The following is a 13978-nucleotide window of genomic DNA, read 5'->3' as shown; positions in this document are numbered from 1 at the left end:
ATTCCGTGATCTGTATTTTAGTTTCTGTGTATCATAATGAATGTTCATAAGAATAGGGTTGACTGAATTTTGATCGTCTATTGCTTAGACCCCTGATTTACAATCTTTCAAAATCGTTATTTGTTTCCATCTGTTTGTTGGTTTCTTTAAAACGTAAACTGGATCTAGAAGATCCGTCTATTGTGCCAATAACTACATAGCTCACTCTAGGCACTTCTACCACTAACCGACAGAATTATGCGTGTATTTGGAAACAAAACTCAAAGATAGCAATGTAGATTCTTATTTCAAATGCAGATAATAATTTTGAGGTGAGGACTGTAGAATGTACTTTCCTCACCTTCCTTTGAATACGGGCATTAAAATCCTGTTGAATCACAAGGATGTAACTGTAATATTTGGGGCATAATGACTTATGACTCATTTTGGAAATTTTAAAAGACCATGTTTTCCTACAAGCACATAATTAAAACAAAAATTATAACGGTTTATAAAAAAACTGTTTTGTCAAGGAATGAGTTTTTACTTGGGACTAAGGTATTGTGTATTAGTTGTTTATTTATTTAATAAAATTTTCATGTATCAAATTACATTTTAGTCAAGCATCTTCAAGATAATATTTATCCACGTGTTGAAAAACACTTCATTATCAATTAAAATGTCTGTTCTGTGCATTGATTTAAGAAACGCCACTTAAACAGACCTTTCAGCCACTTAAATTCTTATGTTACATGACTCAACTTGATATAAAACCATTAAGGATATTGCTAATCTAAAATAAGACAAAGAACATTGCGAAATCGGCGCAGAATGTGCTATTTTCAAATTATTTAGAATAAAATTAAATGCACAGCGCTTTTTGACTAATTTATAATAAGTATTTCAAGAATTCAATTTCTTTGTGATTTGAAGCGTCAGTTGTCGCGTCGGGACGGGCGAAGACATGGCGCCGAGACGCTTCAAACGCCATTAGTAAATAAATATGTCTAGACTTGAAAAAATGCACATATTTTAAAAGTCACATCCAATAATCTTCTTCTGTAGTCAAATGAACTGTTTACCCTTTGTCCAATGTAAATACAAATATAACTTTATTTCACCTATTTTTTTCGCGTCCGATGGAATAAAAAATACAGTTCAGTGTGTAAAATAAAACAATATTTCTAGACAAGAATTAATGGCTCGATGGTTGTTCTCATAATTTTAATAATATTTGGCTGATCATATAGCGTCACTTTTGTGAAAAATTGCCTCAAGGGCGCTTTATATTTTTTTATCTAAACTTACATTATAACTAAGATAACATTACATATTCCTGATTTTAAAATTGAGGGTACGATTAACGAAAGAAGTGAGATTTCAGTTGAGATCTGAACTGATTAGGACAATCGATGATTCGCAAGTGTGAGGGCAGTAGAAAAATATCACATCCTACGATTACCGATAAAAATATGTGAAATGGATTAAAAATAATTAATTGTATTTTCAAAATCAATATTGATATTCTTGAGAAATAATGTTTTCATGCATAAATGTAAAAGAGAAATTCAATAAAAATATGACAGTACAAAAACGCGACGTGTTTGGCCTTGGTTGTTGTGTCAAGATTCATGAAATTGCACACGTGTGTGTAGGTATATGGAAATATATAAATAAACGTATCTGTAAATCTGCCTTAGCACGGGTCTTCTCCTACTAGGCATTACAACGCAGCACAAAGTATGGCTAGCATGCACCAATGTCCCGAGTGTGTCGTATTGTAAACTCGAGACAAAATCTGGACTTTTTTGGTGTAAGTCTTTATAGATTTGAAAATTCACTAAAATAGACCAGATTTTGTCTTGAGGTAGTAATTTATATTTTTTTGTCCTAGCTCTAATTTTATTTAATTGTATTTTATTTTATTAGTGCTTGTATTCATTATAAGATATTGTATTTACCGTTGTTAAAATGGACTGCATAAGTCCGTCAAATAAATAAATAAATAAAATAAATAAATTACTCTATAATATATATATTTTTTTAAATAAAAAATGTTTTACGCACATTTCAATGGCAGAAACAAACAAACATGAATCGTGACGTATTAGGGGCGTAGCCAATGGAATGACTGTTTTTTGCGGGAACTCAAAATTACAAATTTAAAAGAATTTTTAATGCTACTAATAATTAGCAAAAAAAAATATTTTTTTACTGGACAGTATTTCATAGACCTTTATTACTTTTAAAAAATGATATTCCCCTATTATAAACGAAAATATGAAACTAATTATTCATCGATTGCGCTTTTATAATTTTTTATTGAAAAATGCAATTTTTACGTTTATTTTCAATGGAAATTTTACAAAACTTGGTTTGCAGAAACTTTACAGTATATTGATTGTAGCAAATACCATAAAAATAAAATTTAGATTCTTTTCACAAAAATAGTGTACAAAACAAAAAATAAGTTATCTTATACAATATTGTACAAAAAAAAAATAACATAGACCTTTATTACTTTAAAAATGTTTTAAAAAAGTGATATTTCGCTATTGGTCCCAGGCAGAGGGGTCGATCTCCGAATTTAGTGTTTGGGCAGCGCCGAATTTCGACAAGTTTTCCTCTGCCTGAATCGAATGCTGACCTAAGAGTAGATTTTCTTCGACATGTATTTTCCCTAAAACAGAGGCCCAATAGGAATTTTGGAGCTGTTTTATGAAGGGGTTTAAAAAGGTCATGTAAAACATACTGGAAAAAGAAAGTGGGTTGAGATTATCCGGTCTTATGAAGCCTTTTTCTGCCATCAAATAAAAAAAATGTTTAAGTGCGATTTTTTTTAAAGTTGCGAAAAACAGAAAAAATCATCTGACGGTAGCGCCTAGTTGCGCGGCGATGACTTAAAAAAACTAGAGATTATTACTGGAAAAAAAAGTGCATGTCCCGTTTTAAAGGAAAAATAAATGGTCACATTACGCATTGCCGCATAAAATGTTTTTAAATTGTAAAATGATTTAAATTGATATGCAAGTAAAGTAAGTGTAAATATTAGTTTAGTTAAGAAATAAATAAATATAAAATAATACTCGAACAGGCAGTGTTTTAATTGACTCATAAGTTACTTTAAACACTATGGCTTTTATCATTTCTCTGTCCGAAAATGTATGCTGGGACAATAATTATCTTAACTAATGAGTACTATTGTGTAGACTCTGCATCATTTTATTAATGTCAGTTCTAGTTTTTTTTTTTTTTTTTAATTTTTACATTAGCTTTCCTTTAACAAACACAATTATTTAATTCCCGCCAAACTGCAAAAGTTGTTTTTTTGCAGGGATTTCTCACTTTACATATTTTGGTAACACAATATAATATTTTTTTATATAAAACTTAAAAAAGTCTTAAATTTTAACATATCAATAAAATAAAAGTTAAACATAATTAAATACAAGTAAATCAAGTCTTTTTTTATACCGAAATATATGAAAATTTATAAAGTTAAATAAGCCCACGGCTTAATTATTTAGGATTCTACCAAGGAAAAAAATTGATTCAATCAGAATGATATTCTCTTATCAATCAAAGATACGAACTTGGAATATATACATAAGGAAATTAAAACAGTTCGTTTACCTTTATACATTAACCTCTAGTCAAAATATTTTGAATTAGGGTATTGAACTAAATGATTTATTAAAAATATATATTTAATATGAATATTATAATTTAAATCCTTAGCTGATTGTAATAAAGCATATTGATTATCTTCTATGATTTTTTCTTTGTGGGTTTAATCTCACTTGAAGATAAATCAAAGTATAAATAAAATAAAAATATTAATTGTATTAACAAAGTGGTGTGATACTTCAAAGCTTAAAGTTTTGCATTTTCAAAATGATTAAAATTTGCTGTTTGTTTTGCAGTGTGGTGTTGATTCTTTGCAATGGTAAAATCTTGTTAAAAATCACATTTAATTTCATATGGTGGAATATATTGCTTATAGTGTTATTATTGTCACTTTGACTAGGTGCTCCAACTAAGGATGATATTAACTGGAGGATAGTTGGAGGAACTGATGCTGAAATTGGTGCGGCTCCATACCAGATAGTCCTGAAGATTGATGACTTCTTCCTGTGTTCAGGATCCATCATCAGCAAAAGAACAATACTCACAGCTGCCCACTGTCTTATTTAGTAAGATTTCTCTCAATATTGTTGTTTAGATTTGGTTTTCCTCTGTGGGTATGTTCCAGTAAATAATAAAAATAATAATAACAATCATAGTTTATTAACAAAAATAACAATTACTTTATCTACTACATACACATTTAGGTAATAGATTTCTCTGGATCATGTCTAGTCTGCCTAACTAGGTGCAACCTGTTTTAAGGCAGACATTTTTATTCAAAATTAAACAATAACATTACTACCTTCTAGTTAATTTACTATACAGTTAAACAATATTAATTTATTATTAAAGAATGTATTTTGAGTAAATTTTCCGACTTTCCTTGACCTAAACCCAGGCAACAATATTTTACAAATTTATTAAATTGAATCCGGGTCATGGTTTTGCAATGTTTAGGTAAAATATTGAATATTTTGGGGCCCCGAAACCTGAAATTCTTTGCCCGAATTCAGAGTTTGTGTTAGACCCTAAGACCCATCCTCTAGTTAGACTTCTGGTAGTGTGGGAGTGTTCCTTTTGGGATTTGGTAGAATAATTTGCTTTCAAAAACATTGTTATTCATAATTGCCTTATATCTAAGATCTCAAATTTCTCAAATAACTTGATGCTGGGGTACCTGAAGGGCTTTTATAAAATTATTTTAATTATTGATTTTTGAGCGGATTCAAGAGGTTTTAATATTGATTTATTTGTGCCTCCCAATCCTATTATGCCATAACTTATAATTGAGTTACAAAAAAAAATGTTTGAGTTTAGTTAGGGATAAAATGTTACGTATCGACTTGAAGATATGGGAAAGTTTTCTAATTAGATGCATATTTTGGATTATATGTGGAGCTACCCAAAAACGCTGTATAAGGTAGTGAAGTAGTCTCTCTTTCGTTTGCGGCTTTTATTTTTGCTACTACTGCCTTGCTTGCTTAGTTCCTAAAACAACAGTCATATCCCTGCAGTACTTTAACTCTCGTGAGCAACCTTAATTTTTCCAAGAATAAATTTCTACAGAAAAGCAATGCCTTTCTGTATACAATCCACAGCTATAGAAATATAAAGAGGAACCCCCACAATTATTGTCATTTAGATTTTTATTACTGCTATTTTCCTTCATAAACGTTTTTCACCTTTCTTTTCAAATATGCAGGTGAACGTCAGTGATAAGTACGCTCTTTACGTCACTACGTCCTGTAAAGATCTATTGTGATTTGTGATGGGGCCCTTATAATAAATTTTCGCCTTCTAAGGCTGGAGCCAGACAACTGAGTGAAGGGCAAGCGCTTGCTAAATCTTGTCTTCCAAGTCCAGGTTATTTAGTTGTCCAAGAGTTCGGCTATTTAGTTGGAGAGAAGTGATCTAATATCATAAGGTGTAACTAGTGGTCCCCTGAAGATGCAGCTTGCTTTGGGATAATAAGCATAGTACGAATTACAGAACAACTAGAAATTTATGAATGGATAATTTTATCAAGGCGTCTGGTCATAATCTTTCGGAAGATTTAGAAAGCGTTTTCTACACCTCATGATTCTTCAGTAATTATTATTTTATTCAAGGTGCCAGACTCTGAAATGAGGTACTTGTTTATTTAAAGAATGGACCTTTTCTGATCGCCTTTGAGAAACGCTGTCCATATTTTCCAACATATCTTTGCCTTTTTTGCTGAATCCCCTTTCTGTCTCTTTTCAAGATTACCTAATTCCACATCCTGCAGATTCCTTGCCTCGTGAAAAATGATATAGAAGCAATTTTAAGTAATCCGTATTTCATGTACAAGCTCGATCGAGCAGACAAGATATCTTCTTTCTTTGCCATCTCTTTACTGCTAGATATAGGCCTATTGTAATATTTTAAATTCTCTTCTATAGTGTGCCTTCTCAATCAATTTCTTCCCGCGACTGGGATTACATCATCTACCCATCTTTTCTGGGGAAGCCCCGCTGGTCTTTTGTTTTCCCACGGTCTCCATTTCAGATCTCCGGGTATCCATCTCTCGTTTCCCTGCCTCGCAACATGACCCGCCCATTGCCATTTTAATTTAGTTTTACGATCTGCTATGTCGGTGATCTTTGTTCGGCATCTCATCTCTTTATGTCTAATTTTGTTCCTTATGGCTAACATTGACCGTTCCATATACCGCCATGTGCACTTTAATTTATACATTGTGTTGGCAGTTAATGTCATCGTACCCAACCCATATGTTACCACCGGGAGGATACATGTGTCGAGACTTTTGTTTTTAAGTTTATTGGAACTTAGGTATAGAAAAGATAAATATACCAACTAACAAACAGCTGTGAAAAATTAAGAAATATATTTTTTTTTAAATGGACAAAATAGATAATGATACAATCTTTCATTTATTTATTTGCAGTACAATATTTAATATACAACTTTTGAGAGAATAGCCTCAACTCCATGGGACTGAAGTCCTATGTTGAGTTGGGACAAATAACAAAACAAATCGACATATCACAATAAATATGATCACTCGTCCATGCACTTTGTAGCTGCAAGATGATTAGTAATCTAGCTTCAATAGGTAAATGTTCTCAACTATCAAATATCCAAATTTAGTAAATGAGGTCTAGAATTCCAACCGTCCATGCGCTCAGTAGCTGCAAGACTTGTTGTAACCTAACATCTATTTTTATAAATTAGTTTTTTATTATTTTTTCTTAAATATCTAAATCTCTAAACTTTATTGTTAAATAAAAAATGTAAATAGGGGCTAGATTTCTTACTGTCTATGCGCTCTGTAGCTGCAAGACGTGGTGGGATATTTATTTATTGCACAGCGTCCTTGAGGTGATTTTTACAAAAACGGCGCTATATAAATTATCCAAATATATATATATATATATATATGAAATAAGGAACATCATTAAATATAAAGTAAGCACTCAAACCAGCCAATGACAGCTCGAAAATCCAATAAATAGTTGGCCCAAAGCAACAGTGAGCTAAACTCTAAATTTCTGGTTTTGAGATACACGTGCAGATATGTGTTGATAGATTAATGTTTTCAAATAATACAATTTTTAAGTTTTTTTGTAAACCTATGTGAAAATATAGTATTCATTATCTACTTCAAATAATTTAATTCACTCAGACCTTTTGCACACCTCGAAGTCCGATTATGTCAGAACATGTTCTTCAGAGATATCTCACTGTTGCTTTGGGCTAGCAATATCTACCTTTTTTAATTTTCTCAATCTCTCTTGTAATATCTATCAATAGTTTTTATTTTGACTTCCTTATTTTTGTCTTTGAAATTATAAATTGAACAATCTCAAAATATTGCTAAGTATCTTAATATTTCAGTCAAACTGTAGAATCCATAGCTGTTATCGCTGGAACAAACTTACTTGATTCAGGAGGACAAACATACAAAGCAGCTAGTTATATAATTCACGAGGAATATGATGATTGGGAAATCGTTAACGACGTGGGACTTATCTTCCTCAAAGAAGATATCCAATATTCTCCCGTGGTATCTAATATTCCGATAGGAACTACAGACATTGCTGCTAATGCTAATGTGGTTCTAACAGGATGGGGACGAACGTCGGTAAGTAATGAATTAATTATTGCATCATTGTCCAAAAGATTTCACAATACCACAATGATAACCATCATACCCCCCTATCTAGACCGGTAGACGTACCACAATGCAATGTATCAAAAAAAGTAAAATGATCAGAAATATATATAATATGTGATTAAACAATATAAGGAAAAGTGAGTTGAATACAGGAATTAGACGTATGCTAATATTATGAAATAAAAATAGCGGTATAATTGGTGTGTAATGTTTTTAAAAAATAATATGGTTGTGTACGTTTTTTTTTTTTATTTATTTACAATTTTAAAAAACCCGTTAGGGTTACATTAGAAATTTTATATTGTCTAGTCATTTTATGTCTCGTCTAGTCTTGTTAGTTCAGTCATCATGTGCTTTTTCAGATTGATTTTAAATTTGTCTCCAGTAAAAGTTTTCAAGTAGTAAGGTAGGTCGTTGTAGTGTTTAAGTCCATTATGTAGTATTTTTGACTGTCCTGTGTTTGTCTTTGCTTTTTCAATATGATAGTGTTGTTGTTGTTGTTGTCTGGTGTTATATTTGTGTATGTCAGCATTTTTGACTAATATTATGTCGTCGTCTTGTATGTTTCCCAGTGTTATTTTGTGCACAATTTTTAAGGTCTCAATTTTAGTCAAGTAGTTTATGTCAAACTGGTGTGTTTTTTTTTTCAATTCTCAATTTTGCTGATACAGCTTACCGCATGATTTCAAGAGCATCTTTTGTATACAAACAAACAAATTATCTCAGCGTTATTTGTTTTCAGTATCCCGGAGAGGTGTCGGAAAAATTGCAAACAATTAACTTGAAAACCATATCTCATGACAACTGTACAGAAAAATGGAATAATATGGTAGTTCCAACACAGGTGTGCACGCTTACCGAGAAGGGCGAAGGAGCTTGTCATGTAAGAAATTTAAATTCAATACTTATCAGTCCAATCATAAATAATAATAATAATAATCATGATGTATTACCAAAAGACTACCATTTATTTTAGTACATACTTAGGTAATAGATTTTTCTGGATTACGTCTAGTCTGCCTAACTAGGAACAACCTGTTTTAAAGCAGACATTTTTATGCAAAAATTAACAATAACATGACTACCTTCTAATTAATTTATTATAGAGTTTAACAATATTTAAACATACCATTTTATATTTTTGAATGTTTTTTAGTAAGTTTTCCAATTTTTCTCTACCTAAATCCAGTAACCATTTTTTTACAAATTTGTAATTTTGGCTGCCTCTGTGGAGTAGTGGTCGAGACGCTTGACTCACGCACGGAAGGTTCCGGGTTCGATTCCCGGTGAGTACACAAAAATAAAAATGTGATTTTTCTCAAGCCTAGGTGTTCTGTGATGTAATTTACCACTGTAATTGGGCCTCCTGGCCTGTTGTGGTGCAAAAATAAAATATTTAATAAAATAAAATAAAATTGGATTTGGGTCATGGTTTTGCAATGTTCGGGTAACATATTGAATATTTAGGTCCCAAAATCCTGAAATATCTTTGCCCGAATTCAGAAGTTGTGATAAACCTCATGACTCATCCTGTAGTTTGACTTCTGGTAGTGTGGGAGTGTTCCTTTTAGGATTTAGTAGATTTTTTTTTTTTCACAAACATAATTATTATGATTACTCGTTCTATTTCATTTATTATATATTTGTTCTCAGCCAATTAAAACAGTAGAAATCTCACCCACATAATTAAGGATTCAGGTCTTTTACTTCACACAAATCATCAAATGGAAGAGTTGAGATAATGTTGTTGTTAAAACATGGGCAGAATGGTGAATGTTTCACATAGTGTAAAGTGGCCACTTAAATTAAATTGAACATAAAATTGCGTTGTTCCAAGATTGTTCAATGATCGTCCACAAACCATCATTGACATGAAGGATCTTAAATTGGAAAAAAAGGAACCGAAGAATTATCTATCTTCTAAATACTTTATAATCGGCCTCGTAGTGTAATGGTCAGCGCGTTTGTCTGCCATTCAAGAGGTCTCGGGTTCGATTCTCGACATGGTTGACATGAAATATTTATATAAAATGATGTTTTCATATTATAATATTTCACAGTCCCTGGACTGGTACCTGAAGCTAAAGACTTATCATCATACCTTCATGTAATAAAAATGATTAAGATACGCTGCGACTGCTGTACCAATGCAGTGCCCTATGCACCATTATGTGTGGAAAGGAAATTATGATAATGATACTTTAAAGTGTCTGAAATACCTTCTAAATACTTGTTAAACGGTATTCGATAAATATGTATAGTACTGTGGGGACCAGAGAGTGAGAGACAAGGATGTGTTGTTGTCTATGGCCACAGTGCCCAATGGACCTATATAAATAAAAATAAATAAAATAGTCAACAATCTTTGAGTATGTCTAAATGCTTGCAGACTGGCTGGATTTCCTCCCTAGGGAGTTGTTTATATTTAAATTTATTTCAACAGAGAGGGAAAACATTTTTGAGAAGGGAATATGGAAATCTAGGCATTTACAGGGCTTATGACCTGTCATTGGCTGGTTAACGTTGCCACTTTACACACTGTATAACATTCAACATTCTGCCCATGTTTGAACATCCACATTTCCTCAACTCTTTCATCTGTTGACTTTTGTGAAGTAAAAGAGCTAAAACCTTTATCACGTGGGGGAGATTCATCCGGCTGAACCAAATCACCTACTAGGCAACGCCTGAAAACAATTTTCCAATTTTTATACTTCTTTTACCAGGTAGTTAATTCAACAATCTTTGAGTATGTCCAAATGCTTGCAGACTGGCAGGATTTCCTCCTTAGGGAGTTGTTCATATTTAAATTTATTTCAACAGAGAGGGAAAACATTTTTGAGAAGGGAACATAGAAGTCTAGGCATTTACAGAGCTTATGACCTGGTCATAAGCCCTATAAATGACCTGGTCATTAGCCCTTCAAATGCCCAGACTTCTATATTCCTTTCTCAAAAATGTTTTACCTCTCTGTTGAAATGAATTTAAATAAAATAGTGTTTAAAAAAAACCTGTCTTTAAAAAAAATGTGTCCCACTAAAATGTCGTTAGACTTAGAGGGTAACAAATTGAAACATGTATTTAAAAATATTAAATAAACGCTGTTCTGCAGCACTGAAACAATAAAATCAGCGAATGACAGGTCATAAGCCCTGTAAATGCATAGACTTTCATATTCCCTTCCCAAAAATGTTTTCCCCTTTCTGTTACAACAAATTAAGACAAAAAAAAATTGGACAAACCCATAACATTGTTTAAAAATTTCATGCAATTTACCATGATCTGATAACTCCATAGTTCAGTGATCAGAGATTACCCAAGGAAATTTTAAGCACTGATAAATTAACGGTTACTGGTAGAGTTTAGGCTAATCTTTTAAGAGAACAATCTTTTTCAGAGTTAATCAACCAAATAAATAAAGCAACTAACGGGGTCCTAATCAAACGTTGCCCCATATTTATTCTTTAATAAGTATTGTACGCATTTCATAATTTAAATTTATTTATTAAATTTCCAGGGAGACTCTGGTGGTCCATTGGTGCACGAAAATTCCATAGTAGGAATTGTATCCTGGGGCAGCCCTTGTGCCAATGCAATGCCCGATGTGTATACTAGAGTCAGCTCATTCGCTGGATGGATCAAGAGCAACATGGTTTAATCCAGTCCCAAGAACTCCATCAATCAACAACTTCAATAAATTAAATGAAAGTACAATATCCCATGTACTTGTACCATAATATTTAAAAAAAAGCTTTTACGTCAACTGTGTTTTTCATTATGTACCCTCTGAAATGCAGAACCTATAGGTTTTATGGGGGTCGGGACAAGGAATCTTCCGTTTCTTGGAGTTCAACAATGACATAACTTGGAAATGCATTTTTTACAACCTTTCAACAGTGCTGGTGCCAAATGCACTGGAATCTCTTTTTACTTGGGGATGCTTTCTACACAATACCATGTAAAAAAGCGTACTTTACAAAAACATGCAAGATAGGTATCCTTGCATTAAAATTAATTCAGGATTTTAAAAATAGAATATCTTTAGGCATTACTTATTGTACCTTGTTTTTTCCTGCACCAACCACTACATAATGAGGCGGACTTATCTCTACTCGATTTCCTTATTCTGGATTTTAAGATAAGAGCAGCCCTCGAGTAAAAAACACTGGTTCAAAGTTCTAGTTTTTTCATTCGCCTGGACACATATAGTTTAAGCATACCTTCTCAAAAATATTGTTTCTAATAAGGCAGTTCAGTGATTTAAATAAAAGTATTTGTCAATTACCATCACTATGAATTTTAAAATTTTTTATGTTTTTTAATTTTTAAATTACTCCGCTTAACAAGCGACAGCGTTACAAGTCGGTAAGTTAAACTGACATTTAAAAAGAAAAACCTGTTGATATGAAAACACGCTAAACACGGCTTCCTGGAAACCAAAAATCTATCACAACATTATATGTATTTCAGAGGCAGACAGATGCAAATCCAGAATTAGATGAAATGACATTTCGATTTTTGTATCCAGTTTATGATCGTGTTCATTGATTTTGAAAAAAATGACAGTCTTATAATGAATGAACCAATGTATTAAAATACTGAGCATACAAATTTATATTCTGAATTGTTAGAAATTACTTAGAGAAAGTAGATTCTTTAGGCTATTGAAGACCATTTGTCGTTTGGATTTGCATCCGTCTGCCTCTGAGGTACATATATATTTGATTGATTGGCTTTTCTAAATAGTTGTTGACCAGAATTTCAAATTTAACTGTAAACGGGGACCAAATTTTTGACCACCCATGCGTTCTGTGCCTGCAGGACATATAATATAGATTATTTTTGTAAACGATTATTTAAAAATAAAAAACAGATCTTACTAATTTTTTTGGTGCATAGGCTAAATTAATGCAGGGATTCTAATTCCCCATTTCCATTAAGGTAGAATTTTAATAATTACTTAAGACCTAGTGTATTGGACATCGCCGCGCGTGCGGTAATGGGACATACCACGCGGCCTGTGACGCGGCGAACAAGCGCCAAGCATTAGACACCGACACCAAGCCGAGCGGCCCTTTTGCGGGCTCCCAGGCGAAGATGGTAGCAGCACGGAAAAAATAGTGGAAATAAGAAATGAGCACGGAGAGGCGGTCGAACCCCCGGCCGCGACTGAAGCTTCCCGAGTGGCCGCCAGGGCGACGAATGGCGCTCGGACGAGAGTGTACGATGCCAGTGTTTTTATAGTAATATTTATATGTCAGGTTTTCATGTTTATTTTCGGCTAGGAGTCTCGATTTGTAATCTAACTAGCTGCCCCTTAAAAAAAGACGGTAAATTATGTCACTCGCAGGGGCAGAAGTTAGAATATCGAGACCCTAGTCACATATTTGTATCGGATTGCGGGGAATCAGACCCTGTCCAATCCCATTGAAACTTATGTCACCCTTTTATCAGTATGTAAGATCTTTCCCTTTATCATTTGTACATTAATTAAGATACGGGGAAGAGGCCTACATACTCGTTTCATATGTGAAACTTATTACGAGGGAATTATCGGACCTCATAAGTATGAGAGTAAAAACAATATGTGAAATTGTCCAGCCAATGGGAGAGCGTGCTACGACGTAAGCCGGGAAAGTCCGACCCCTTCTCGCTCTCCCTTGCGGCCTATGTATGCTGCCTCGTACCGTGCTCGACCGTGACACGGTACAAATTCGTTGATAAAACTTCTGTCTTTTTTATGAATAAATGTTGTGTATAAATCAAGACTGCGTTTTTATTGAATCTACGCCCTCTCCGCCTTCGATGTCGCTGCCTGCCCCTTTGAAGAATATCGCCGCAGACTCAGCCTAAAGAAAGTTATCTCACCCGAGATGGCCGGTCAAATAACACCTGCAGAATCACCCCTATCTACAGTTCAACTGTATGCACGGCGAGGTGTCGTGTATATCTAGATTACATACGACACAAAAAAAACATTATTTACTCATTTCCAGTAAAAAATAGCCATTACAAGTGGTTGATGGGATTAAATGGTTTGTGGCTGGATGGACCGCCAGTGGATGAAAGTCCACCTATCCTACGCATCCTGTGGTTTCCCAACTTTTAATGTTTGTTTATTCTTCTCGTCTCTGTGACCATGGGTAGCTACGGTTGCTATGAGAACAATTTTCTATATCCATAGCAACCAACATCAATAATCACATTTTTCCTCTT

General features: G+C 33.3%; 1 protein-coding gene across 1 annotated transcript; it reads left to right on the top strand.

The window, feature by feature from the left end:
• Positions 1-3836: 3836 nt before the first annotated feature.
• On the top strand, positions 3837-11525 carry LOC148283375 (chymotrypsin-2-like). The gene is made up of 5 exons (XM_088223625.1): positions 3837-3925; positions 4007-4172; positions 7483-7729; positions 8505-8645; positions 11280-11525. Exons 1-5 carry the CDS (start codon positions 3874-3876, stop codon positions 11418-11420), a joined length of 747 nt encoding a protein of 248 aa, XP_088079751.1. The 5' UTR covers positions 3837-3873; the 3' UTR covers positions 11421-11525.
• Positions 11526-13978: the final 2453 nt, after the last annotated feature.

The sequence above is a fragment of the Micrasema longulum genome, unplaced genomic scaffold (assembly GCF_059751315.1).
Source record: "Micrasema longulum isolate JH-2025_06_02 unplaced genomic scaffold, ASM5975131v1 h1tg000244l, whole genome shotgun sequence".
NCBI classification, from domain to species: Eukaryota; Metazoa; Arthropoda; class Insecta; order Trichoptera; family Brachycentridae; genus Micrasema; species Micrasema longulum.
This window is presented reverse-complemented; position numbering and strand designations above follow the sequence as displayed.